Genomic DNA, 13,880 nt, shown 5'->3' on the forward strand with positions numbered 1-13,880 from the left:
TTGAATAAACCGATTAGTTGCAAAAAACTCTCTTGCTCATATCCAAGTTCTACTGGGAATGGATTTGACAAGTTTGATGATTCTGATTATGCGAACATGAGGAATTTGCACCAGATTCCGGTTGGTTAAAAATTCCATGTCCAGATGGGAAAAATTCTGAGATGGACGGAAAGTCTGACCTTTCCCACTTCACTAGAAAGCCTGGATGATATAAAGGAGAGAGGAGATCATTCCTGCCTTGGGGTAGAATAGAACTTACCATATTTTCTGGAGGATGTCATCCAGGTATGCTGCTGTCATTACAGATGACGTTGATGAGAACAGGGTGACAATGTAATCCATAATCTCGGTAAAAGACTAATTGCTGATGTTGAAGCCAAAGGGGGAACTTTGAACTTATAAATTGTGTCGCAGTAAGCAAACCGGAGAAAATGTTCATGACAAGGAGTGGATAGGAATGTGAAAATATGTGTTGGTCAGATGAGACTGATGGCATACTCATCCCATCGAATGGAGAGACCGATTGAACTCGCCATCTCCATCTCGAATTGGTTGAGGTGACTCCAGTCGATGATGAGTCTCAACTTTCTGTTTGCTTCTGATATAAACAGCCTGGAATAAAACTCTGGGGATTGTGGTTTTTGCACAAGCTCCACCACCTTTTGTTTTGTTTTTTATAATGAGCGAGTGATCTGTTGTAGAAAGGCATCCTTCTCTTGATCTGACGGTACATGCATGAAGAGGGGGGATGGTAAGGAACTGTCGATGAATAAAACCTGAAGCCCTACAAATGACTTGGATCACCCCCACCCGTATTTTTGAGGGAATAGGGAGATCCACTGAGCTCTACATTTGGTTTCTTACTGTATCTGTATGTTTGCTCCAAGGGATCGATGTTGGTGCACATGTGACTGTCTTGAGGCTGCTTAACATCCCTTCACACTGACTGGGACTGAGTGGTTCCAAATGCCCGTGTGCAGTTGAACAACAAGGTGGGGATGCAGTTCCTGAGCTGCCGTCTGCAAACATCCTCTCACACTCCTCCAAAGCAATGATGACCCAAACTGGGTCATTTTAAAAGGGAGAGTACAATAAGGTTTGAGAGACATGCAACACATCATATTAGGAGTAAATTGGCTAAAATCGTGAAAGTATTGGCCTTGGTCTGGTCAGCAGCCCTGGTCAATAAGCCTAGCAATTCTGGCAATTGCCTCCCAATTGTGGCTATTGTCAGGTGCCTCTGTCAAGTCTGAAAGGTGCCAATGTGGCCAAATCCAACAATGAAGACAGTGCAAAGACATCCCTAACCAGCTCTGACAGGCATGGAACACATTTGTCCACATTATAGAGCAGATGAGCAGAGATGTGAACAGCAGCTATATTCTTGTAAAGTGCTGGGAGATCAGTACTCATAGCTGGGAGATCAGTACTAAGTCTGTCTGGTTGGGGAAGGAACCAGAAGGATGGAGTCTCTTCCTTATCACTAACATCTAATGATTCTTTAGAGGAGTGGTACATGCTGGAATGCATTCTAAAGTAGCTAACACCTTATAAATGTCCTTGACAGCAGCTTGAAAGGTAAACTTCTGTCCATTCAAGGGTAGGATCTGAGTATGATGTGAAGGGATGGTGTATTTGAAGGAGTTCCATTGTACTCACTGTATACTGAGGCCCAATCTGGGTCTACTTGCAGCTCTGGAGAAGACATATCAGGTGGTATGAAGATTCAATTCCCTCACTATAAAAATATCACTTGCTCTCCCTTGTGGACAAGCAGTAAACATATGGAAGTCTGGCAATGCAGGGATTGCCTGCTGGTTGGCTAGGTGAGTGGTCAGCCTGGAAGCTGCTGTATAGAAGATGGTCCGGCTAACACCAGTACTGGCACTCCAAGAGTCTGGCTGTAAAGTCAGATTTCTCACTGAAATCTCCATCATAGAAAAGGCATGTCGCTGATGGTATGGTTAGATGGATAGATCTGTTACTAAGATTCCCCTAAATGAAAGTTGGCTGGATTGATTCAAGAAAAGGTCCCCATTTTGGAAAGGCTGGACTGCCAGTAATGGCTGGATGGCCTATGACTGTACAGTTTTGTTATGCATTAGGTCGAATGGATCTGGTAAAAACACCATGCATCCAGACTTAAAGGCCCAGCGACCATGCTTGGACTTATGCCCACTGGGATGCCTAAAATTGAGGAATACTCCTCATTGAGTTTGTATCACCAACAACGAACTGTACGTTGTCTTCTTTCACTTTTTCCATCTTTCCTTCTCTTCAATGTCAAATTGACTATTTAATGTGCATTTCATGCATTCAGTAATCAATTCTCCTGAAATGACACAAGAAGAGAAAGCAAAGCATAGATTAGCAAATCAGTATGTAACTAACTAGCTAATATGGTGGCCAGATGTCCTCTGACCATTTATTACAGATGCTGTATGTCACAGATGGTGTATACTTAGTAGAAACAAAACAAGAGTCATGGTACCAGTAGACTTCCATGCTCTTAAGCTGTATATGTAGCAATCAAAAATATTCTGCTGAAATGATACAAGAAGAGATAGCAAAGCATAAGTTGGTAATTCATCAGGTTACTAACTCCCTAATTTAAATATACTCCCCGTTACCATTGAAGGAATTGAAAAAGTCAATGTCACATTTGAAACTTAGAGACTATGCTTTGAACTTATGCATTTCAAGCATTTAGTTGTCTGTTCTACTAAAACGACACAAGAAGAGGAAAACAAAGCATAAATTAAACATGCAGCTAAAACCAACTGAAGTCAAAGTCACGTTATCTTTTAATGACCTTACAGACAGCATGGTGTAACAGAGTCTTAAAAGGGCAAAGTCTTAAAGGTGACAAAATCACTCAAATTTGGCAGAAATTGTAAATAAGAATGTATATAACCTACAGCAAGATGATTAATCCACACAATAAACCCGCATGGAATGTTGGACGAGTCAATTAGAACACAAAAATGGCTTGGATTGTCAGAGGATATACTGTACAATGTTATCCAGTACAGCAGCAAAGCTAAAAACTAGCAACACCTGGCAGTGCCAAGGGGAGGTAATGGGCAAGAGTTATTGCCTTTTGTCTATTGAAATAGGCAGAAAAAGATGAAAATCATCTTTTAGTAGGGCTGGATTCATGAGGTACAGGTTAATATTTCTAATGCGATTGGGGAATGTATGTGAAGGAGAAAAGAAACATTTGATGTTCATTTGTACAGATATATTCCTGTACACTTGACAAATGAAACTTGAACTGTATTTCTCATATTTATGAGAAGTTTTCCATACCTTCTTTAATTAATTTTCATGGTTATACTCCAGAAGATGAAATTGACAAAAGGCCAAGAAATTTTATATTCTTAGATCTATTCTTATCTATCTTGAGTTATAAAGTTGAATGTGCCATATTTGTGCTATTTTTGATTTACCAAAGTCAACAATATAACCAATGACATGAATTTGGAGCGGGGGGGAGATTCTATACACAGTTGATATAGTAGTCTTATCACATTTTGGAACAATCTTTCAAAATACACATTTATGCATACCATTTTCAGTATGCCTCTGAAATTTCCAGATGGCCATTAATCAAAGGTAAAATGAATTCTCTGTTATACATAAATGTCACTTCCATTTTTGGTAAGATACGAGTTTTGAAAGCAACTCATGTGGTTTAAAATATTGGTTAAGATATTGATTAAAGCCTAATGGAAATGTTAGCAGTATATTTCAAGCTTCTTTCTCCACTTAAATATGCTTCTGTAGTCCTTTACATGAGTGACTTAAATATGCTTCCAGTCTTTTACATGACTGACTTAAATATGCTTCCATCGTCCTTTACATGATTGACTTAAATATGCTTCTGTAGTCCTTTACATGATTGACTTAAATATGCTTTCACAATCTTTTACATGACTGACTTAAATATGCTTCCATAGTATTTTACATGACTGACTTAAATATACTTCCATATGCTTTTACATGACTGATTTAAATATCTTCCATAGTCTTTTAAATGACTGACTTAAATATGCTTCCATAGTCCTTTACATGATTGACTTAAATATGCTTCCATAGTCTTTTACATGAGTGACTTTAATATGTTTCCATAGTCTGTTACATGACTGATTTAAATATGCTTCCACAGTCTTTTACATGACTGACTTAAATATGCTTCCATAGTCTTTTACATGATTGACTTAAATATGCTTCCATAGTCCTTACATGATTGATTTAAATATGCTTCCATGGTCTTTTACATGATTTTCCTTGCAAATGAGTTGCAACATCATGATCAGTTACTTATTTTGTAATGTTTAACTTGGAGGACAATATGGGTGAAGAAGAAGTTATAAAATTGTACCTTGTTATTCTGTATACCTTTTGATCAATATTCATTGTAACTGAAATAAGGCTAAGTTATTTTGATTTTAAAATATTGTTTTTTCTATGTCGTACCTGTGCCATGTTCCTATCATTCTTTCCCAGATCTTCACTTCTGCATTTACCTGTTATTTTTATCCACATCTTCTCCTTTCCATGTAACTATCTTGCTTTTCCACATCTTCTCCATCCCATATACCTATAATGCTTTCTTATATCTTCCTCATGCTCCCCATGCCATGCAAAGATAAACCAGCAGGGATGGCACTGGCATTAACAGAGTTGTTGCCCCAAAAATTGCCAACCTCAAACTTTTGTTGCCAATTTTCAACTTTTTTTCACCATTTTCATAATACAGTGCTACCTGTTTATCTCAATATCCCTGTCACCTAGGTAAGATTGTTGACTTAAGCAGATGTTGATGGGGTGGGGGAAAAAAAAAATCAAATTTCGCATACAAGCAGATGCCAAGAAATAGTAGGTTTTATAACCATAACGGTTGACCTAATTCAATCCAATGCCAAGGAATAGCAGGTTTTATAACCATAATGGTTGACTTAATTCAATCCAATGCCAAGGAATAGCAGGTTTTATAACCATAACGGTTGACCTAATTAAAATTTCGCATACAAGCAGATGCCAAGAAATAGCAGGTTTTATAACTATAACGGTTGACCTAATTAAATCCAATGCCAAGGAATAGCAGGTTTTATAACCATAACGGTTGACCTAATTCAATCCAATACCTAGGAAGAGCAGGTTTTATAACCATAACGGTTGACCTAATTCAATCCAGTGCCAAGGAATAGCAGATCTGGATTGCTCCTAATCAGCTTCAGTTTTGCAATGTTTCCATTGTGACTATTGGTAATTGCAGTTGAAGCTGTGTTGTTGTCTGAGACAGAGCTTATACACAAATATAAACATTTACTTACCTGTATCTGTACATGTTCCAGATACTGAATTGAACAGCTACTACCAATCGTAATGGAATCAATAACTGATATGATGGTGGGTGCACTGATACGCCTACAAAAAGAAAAGCAGAATTACTTTTTCCAAAAATTTGCCATTTTCATTAACAAAGAAGTACATTTTACATGTGTGTGTATATATTATACGAGAAATTAATTCAAACTTATTGATCAATACATTTTTAAAATGAAAACGGAAACAATAAAAAGATAACTTCTCATTTGTTTTTAATACCACAGGCCTTAGTAAAATAATTTGTTGCTTTGTTTCTTCAAACAATTCAGATTAGATTTACATATATTATTTCAATTAGTAAGTTCCATAAACTAAGTACATTGTACTGATGGACTGTGTCACACATTTAATATGATTAATTAATAACTGGTTTCCAGATAAAATTTTAACATAACTTAAAAGAATCTATCCAAGTCAATGTTTTATGTTAGATCTCTTTCATTACTGATAATGATGGTAACTTACAAGTTGGGGCTGCTGGTTGAAGATTGGAATACAACTTGGCTTGGAACTTGCATCCAGTTTGATGAGTACCTGACCATATCCTGTGCATCCATTAAACCAAATCCTAACCTGGGGTGGACTATGAATATATATATATATATATATATATATATATATATATATATATATATATATATATATATATATATATATATATATATATATATATATATATATATATATATATATATATATTATAATAATAATAATAATTAAATTTTTACACTAATGTCCCCCCCCCACTGGTTCTAACATCCACTTTCATCCATGAATTGCAACTAATAAAGCAGTCAACACCATTTTGGGTAATGACTGAATCTGAAGCTCATAAGGTTTTCAAAATCTTGGAGTCAGATCTATCTTATCTCAGTCAATCATCAGATCTATCTTATCTCAGTCAGTCATCAGATCTATCTTATCTCAGTCAATCATCAGATCTATCTTATCTCAGTCAATCATCAGATCTATCTTATCTCAGTCAATCATCAGATCTATCTTATCTCAGTCAATCATCAGATCTATCTTATCTCAGTCAGTCATCAGATCTATCTTATCTCAGTCAATCATCAGTTCTATCTTATCTCAGTCAATCATCAGATTAACTAGCTGAGGTAACTATAAAGAAATTGCAGTTAATTAACACCATTTGAAAGAGACATTAGTGCAAGCTATTGACTTTTTTTAACAGACTCTGTATAGAGTTAAATTCGAATAAAGTCATAGTGATGTGGTACTGGAATTAGTCCATTTCAGCTGTGAGAGAAGCAACTATTAGACAACAAATAACACTCAGTGAAGGAATAAAAATTTATTCTGCAAAACAAAACTTCCCTCTGTCGAAAAAAAGAAAGAAATCAAAGTGATCATGAAAAAACAGACTATATTAATATGTCCTGCTATCAACAGAACAGCATAGCACTTTTCAGTATGTCATCGATTTGAAGAAGGACACAGGTTAGAACATTCAATTGTAGACCTTGGTTCAAATTCACTGCAGTGTAAAAGTAGTAAAAATGACATAATTTGTATTGAAATGCATTAAACAAGTCAAATCTGAATACACAATTTTGTAGTGAAATGCAATAAAAGAAGTCAAATCCAAGTACAGAATTTTGTAGTTAAATGAAATAAACATGTCAGATCAAATCACACAATTTTATATTGAAACATAATAAACAAGTCAGATCTAATTAAACATATCTGAAGGGCAAAAAACACCTTGTTTTCACCATAAAATTTTCCATCATTGACTAAGAAAAAAAACACATCACAAGTATGAAAACCATAGCAAAAATAACAAATACAAAAAAAAACAAAAAAACATCTAAATCCATTCTAAACAATGTAAAAAAACACAAACAAACATCTGAATATGTCTAAGTTGAAGTTCATTTTTTTTTAAAAGTAACAGAAACAACAACAAAAAAGAAAAAGAAAACGATAAAGCATTCTCCATGCAGATCGTACAAAGTGAAGCACAGTCTTCAAAGGGATATACCACATAAATTTTCAAAAAATTAATTTTGCTTTCATTTTACCCATTTGATCTGAAATGTTGACAAATTTTGAAATTAAGCTTATGTTCAGTCTAATAATGCTGAAAATTACATTTAAAGATGGCCACCTTTGACGTATGTATGGTTTCCTTGACATATGTAGGGGTTTCCTTGACATATGTAGGGGTTTCCTCATATAAAAATAGAGTTTGACTATGCCAATATGATCACATGACATATCTAAAGTAATAATCTATGGCATGAGAGTGGATGTTTTCACATTAATTTATGTAATAATAAAAGGCTATGTATTGGTGTGATGGATGGGATGAAATAGTATTAATAGACAGTATGTGCTGTCCTTTAATAATAGCAGTTTTAAGAGTTTTAGAGCAGTGGTTGCAGAAAGTAGTTTGTTGTGTAATGAGATCTCGTGGGTCATCTCAAAGTGTTATGGATTGAAAGTGTACAATGCAAGATCTCCATCTTGCTCTCTCTCTCTCTCTCTCTCTCTCTCTAATAAAAGGATGAGCTTTCTATCTGTTTATTTATATAGTACACAAACATACCCATCCCAAATTCACACACAGTGCAAGTTGACTGTTAATAAGTGAAGATTTAGAGGACTTTATCATGAATAAGACAAATGGATCCACAGACATAGATGGGCAAATTAAATCCCATATACCCCGCCAACATAATGGCATGGTATTATAGGCAGAAGTATTATGAACAGGTAAAAACTCTTGACTCCTTTCCAAAAAATAGAAAGAATTATCAAGGAGTAAACAAAATATACTTAATATGAACCAAGTATAGCTCACAAAGCTAAATTTTAATAATAGTAAAAAAATAGTAATATACAGATTCAACTTGGTTTTTAGATGTTTCTTCTTGATTGCTTTAAACTCCAGGACTGTTCATTTAGTTTTAGGGGGCAGGGGGTGGGACATTTTAACACCAAAACTATACATTTCCTGCCTTGAGATAGCTTTTAAAAAATCTTGCTCTAATTTGTCGAAAAAAGGACATAATATATCCAGTTTATTTGTGACCCATGATCCTGGGCAAGACCAAAGAGTGTAGCCCAAAAACCCAATGCATATATCGTAGCCCTGGCATTGAAAATGATACAAATCAACTTTTCGATTTCAGAAAAAAAATATAATGAATAAGGAATACAAACTAAAATAAAATCATGAAGTAAGGTACCCTACTGAATGCGTCTGCAGCAAAGCAATGTTGAGTAAATAAAATAGTCAGTATAACCAGTGAGGAAAGCCAGGGAAATTCTTTTTCTTTAAAATCCTAACCCTATGCAAAATACAAAACTGTAGAGTGCCACCTGAGTAAAGCTACTGATTTGCAGTATAAAAGCAACAGTTCTTTGAATTTAGCAATATTAATGACAATAAAACAGTTTTTGGCTATGCAGATAGCATGCTGCAGTCATGCAGTCAAATGAATATCAAAACGACTCTCACTTCATCTTCACTCTCTGTTAATTTTGAGTAACGATAACTTTATTCATTATATTTAATGCATAAACATTCCTCCATCATTAATGTAATATACCAGTGTGATTTAAATTTGCTGCAAGCATATCAACTTACTTTAATTCATTTGCAATATATGTTGAAAGCATCTAGCTTCATTGTATCTATTCTCCTGTCTTCTATTTCTTCTTTCTCCATCTTCTTGATCAAAATAACCCGATATGTACAGGCTGATTTTCCACAATAAAATTTATTCTTCTGGCATGTCCATCTTTGATAATCTTAATGTTCACATGGAATTATAAGCTTCTATGGAAACAGCCATAGTTTTTCAAATATGTAAGTATTATTCCTGTGCACTGTTTACAGAAGTGACAACCAACATCACCGTTTTTTAAATCTGATAGTTTGATTTAGATTATCTATTCCAGTCCAAATGTTTGACATGCAATTTATGTTTTTACAAGGGCAACACTCCTTTTGCATTTCCTGGAATTATATATTTTTTCATATCATGCAGTAGTGCTCCATTTCCTGCCTATATCACTTCGAACTGTCTAGGAATTAAAACTTGAAGGGCATATAACTTCCAACTGTCTAGGAATGAAAACATGTAGGGCATATAACTTCTAACTGCCTAGGGATGAAAACATGTAAGGCATATAACTTCCAACTGCCTAGGGATGAAAACATGTAAGGCATATAACTTCTAATTACATAGGGATGAAAATATGTAGGGGATATAACTGCCATGGGATGAAAACATGTATGGCATATAACTTCTAACTGCCTAGAGATGAAAACATGTAAGGCATATAACTTCTAACTGCCTGGGGATGAAAACATGAAGAGGCTTACCATATTTCTTTGCACCGTTAAGCTGCCAACTATAGTCGCTGTCTGTTAGGGAGTACTTTTTTGATGTAAGAACAATTAGATGTTGAACATCCCTCCAGTTTAAATTTGGGCTGTAAGAAATAATTTGAGCATATAATTTATTGTCTTTGGGAAATTTGCAACTTGACCACATGATATATAGTTCTGGGAAGTTTATAATTTCCATTTAGTTTGGCATTTATTATTAATCAGTTCCATTTGTTATATAACCAGTAACAAACATCAACCAAAGATTAAACTTTAAAAATCAGATCTGAATATTTAAGATATGCTAATAGAATACTTTCTGAAATGTGTGAACTTATATTACATCTTTTAAATCTACTTTCATCTGTATAATTAAGATGAAATATGTTTCAATATGGTTATATCCCCTTCCTGAAACATATATTACTTTTCTGCATTGTAACTCAAACACTGTGACTTCCCTTTTTATCATGGCGTGCCAATATTTGTGACTATGTGGCTGATACGCACCAATTTAAAGATCTGGCAAACAATATGTGGATTGGTTTGATGTTTTATGACACAGCAATACAAGTAGGCCATTTGGTGCCAAAGCAACTGGAACAAGTAACTTGACCAAGGACACAATGATACCCAATTGGAGTTGATCCAATGGCAGGATTCAAACCAAGCACCCTTTCAGTCAAGAGTCGAGCATAGTAACTATTGAGCAAATGCTGCTTCTCCTTAGCCTAAATCACAAATATTAAAATACCAACGCCAGGTCTTTTTTCACAAAACCATGAAAATTTATACCAACCAAACAGTAAATAAATCAATAGTTCTTCATCAACAACACTTAACGAATTGAATTTTCAATGGTTAAGGATTAATATACTAATTAGACAAGACAGTAATTAATAGCTGTGGTCTTCTCTTGAAATATATTACATGAAGTTCTCAGCATCTTACTTTGCTTGTAAAGCCAGGGCAATGATTCCAGCTGCCACAGGAGTAGAAAACGATGTTCCCTGGAGATCATTGGCACAACTATCAGAATGACTGGTAGAATACTGAAAATACACATACATCTTTATATCCATGTAAGTATACTGCATTTTGTATCTATATCTATGAAACTTTTTTTCAGCGTACGGCTTTCACTTATCTTAAAACAAGGGGATAGTAAGGAGTTCTGTGTCAGCTGATAAAATGATAATCTATGCATTGTTTAATTATTTTAATGCTTTCAATGAATTAAATTCAAGGCTTACTAATCTAAAGAATTTATTACATGATGTGGTTAAAAATTATGAACTGGAGATAATTGTAACAATTTACATTCATGAAAAGTATATAAATTGTAATATTAGTTTTAAAAATTATGGATGATACAGTTCATGCTGACTTTTTTCTTTCCCAAATCAGTATGAATGGTCATAATGTATTTTAAATAAATGGCTCAGATAAGAAAATGAAAGAAAACCTGAACGACATATACTAATTGAAATAAACTTTCATTTTTAAGTAGCTATATCATGACCAAAATATGAAATAAATTCAACTATAAAGTGGATAGAAACAGTGTTAATGAGATACATTCCGAACTTCAAGAAGACTGGGATGATATTTGGATTCTTTGATTTATTAAAATGATTGATAAGAAACTGAGTTTTTAGTTTTCTTTGATGGACTTCCAATTCTGCTTGACACGACTTAGTGTACTGAGAATTCTGTAGCTCTATTTCTTTCTCAGTCTTAAATTCTTATACCATTGTGGACATGCTTTGAAAGGTCATATCTGTCTGTCCATCCCCAAAAAACTGAATGTGTCTATACTGACTGAGAGAGTGTGCTTTGGGAGAATCAGCAGATGATGACAGTGGTTCGGATCCTTGATGCAGGGGATATGATTGGGTACAAATTCACATTTGTACATGCTATATAAACACTTCCTTGTAACCTGAACTCCATCTACACCAATCAATGGAGGGTAGAAAGATTTGGTATGATGGTTTGTGCAAATGGATAGACTGCAACAAAACTTTCAAGTCTGAAATGCATCCTCATAGGGTGCAAGTAATAGGTTTGAGTGGTATGTTAAAAAGTGTCGATTTTTGCAATGGAATGGCTTCCATGTTCAGTCTTAAAATTGTCAACATATTTCCTCTACTTACAAGGTAGCGGCTTGTACTTGTTCCACCATATGTTGTTGCCAATGCAGCTGCACAAACCTCAGAGTAGAAGGCAGGTTTACCAGCTGAGTCAAGACTGGTCACTCCGATTGTATAGATGCTATTTACGTAACCATCTCCATTACAGTTGTCATATTTGTAACCATTCCCAGCTGCCCATGTGAAAATAGCACCTTTACCTGAGCGGCCCTGAATAAAAACTTGAATTAATATGACGTATAACATATATGGGTTTTGATTAAAGCCACAGTTTACCCATAATCAGTTATTACTTTGCTATCATAGAGCCAATGAAAGTTGTGTTGCTCAGTTCCTGATGAAGTGCAAAATTGATGCATTTTTTCATATAGCTTGAGACAAAAGGAAAACCTTTGGACAGAAACTTCCATGTAGGTGTTTCTTTTTTTCTATGCGACGCACAAAGGCAACAGTAGTTCATTCAGAAGTTTGTAAATTTTTTTCATAATATTTAATACATGTACAGTTAGGTCTGAAAATTCAAATGTACATGACTTTGAAGATGACATTGAGCTGTATGTATCATTGCTTCATTTCTTGGATGGACTGATACACTTACTCCAAGCAGCCCTTTTGTTGTAACTTGAAAAGGACAGCACGAAAAATTTCAGAATATTTGCTTATGGAATTGGAGTTATGGAATTGGAGAGGCTTTAAATATGTAACATGCATCGAGTATCATAAAGTGCAGTACTTACATGAAAAATTATTTAATTTAATTGAACTTTCAGTTTCAATAAAAAAAAGATGATATGTGCTTCATTTATTCCGATGGTGCAAACAGAGCAGACATACAATGCATGCAATATTCTGTTGACCAATGTTGCCACAGAACTGAGACTTACTCAATTTATTTGACAAATGAAAGTGGTAAGCTATAATTTTTTTGGACAGTTTCCATATTTACATGAGTATAAAGTGTATATGCAAAGACACCAAACTTCAAAAGTTCCAGCATTTGGGGTATTTTTTTAATACTGTGTACTTTTAAATACTCTAAGTACTAAACAAAAACCACTTCTGTACTAAAACAAACTTGGGATCCTGTAAAATTCACGATATCATTCATATATATCCTGCAAATCTTTTGGACATTGCATTAATTATCAAAAAAATAATGATAATGTAACAAAATTTGTAGCATTATTTCTATTGAAAGCTGAACTATATATTTTATATCTTTTTCCATTATTTTCATTGATGAAGTGATATATCTATTATTAATTATCTTTTAAAGTGCTTTATATTTCCAGTTCATTAAACTCTAAACACAATGATGAAAATCAAATAATGACATTTAATTAATCAATTAACACTGCTTCATCATATTATCATCATCTGTTTAATATATTCTTTGATTAATACACTCTTAATTAATATAACTGCAGACAATTATGGGGAGATGATCTCACCAGCAATTTGCAAAACCTGTTTGATAAAAGCTGCTGTAATTAAAGCACACCTTTTTACCATTATACAATGCTGACTTTAAACAAATTTGTAATCTTTGGTTACATGTTATTATATTATGCATGTGTTAATATCATAAAATCTATATTACGAACTCAAGCTTTAAATGAATTAATATGGGATTTAAATGAAATAATTGTATTCATCACAATCTGCCAAGTTTTCAAAGGTTAGAGTGAAATTGAAATGAGTTGGTTTCTTGATTCAAGATTTCACTCATAAGATAAAAAATGAACTATAACAGTAAAGTATGTTTAACTATGTATTATTGATCAATAACAATTTACACAATATTTTGTAAATTTAACATGAATGAAATACTATTTACATCAGAAATCAATCAAATCCATGAGGCAATTAATGTATATTACTTATATTTTGTGTTCTATAATGGTCAAAACAAAGTGTGCTTTAATTACACTCTGACAAGGTTATGAATCCTGCGTATGGATGGACAGGTAATC

General features: G+C 34.1%; 1 protein-coding gene across 1 annotated transcript in view; it reads right to left on the reverse strand.

The window, feature by feature from the left end:
* LOC149808153 (furin-like protease 1) overlaps positions 1 to 13,880 on the reverse strand; it is a 58,891-nt gene that overhangs the window by 20,653 nt on the left and 24,358 nt on the right. The window contains exons 8-13 of the mRNA XM_089973937.1: positions 12,782 to 12,786; positions 11,911 to 12,117; positions 10,706 to 10,806; positions 9,749 to 9,858; positions 5,860 to 5,977; positions 5,340 to 5,433 (exon numbers count right to left, since the gene is read on the reverse strand). Of these exons, the coding sequence (XP_089830063.1) occupies positions 5,340 to 5,433; positions 5,860 to 5,977; positions 9,749 to 9,858; positions 10,706 to 10,806; positions 11,911 to 12,117; positions 12,782 to 12,786 (635 nt within the window). The remainder of the gene's footprint in view (positions 1 to 5,339; positions 5,434 to 5,859; positions 5,978 to 9,748; positions 9,859 to 10,705; positions 10,807 to 11,910; positions 12,118 to 12,781; positions 12,787 to 13,880) is intronic.

Source organism: Sinohyriopsis cumingii, chromosome 1 (genome assembly GCF_028554795.1).
Source record: "Sinohyriopsis cumingii isolate HCF-2022 chromosome 1, ASM2855479v2, whole genome shotgun sequence".
In the NCBI taxonomy this organism is placed as follows: domain Eukaryota; kingdom Metazoa; phylum Mollusca; class Bivalvia; order Unionida; family Unionidae; genus Sinohyriopsis; species Sinohyriopsis cumingii.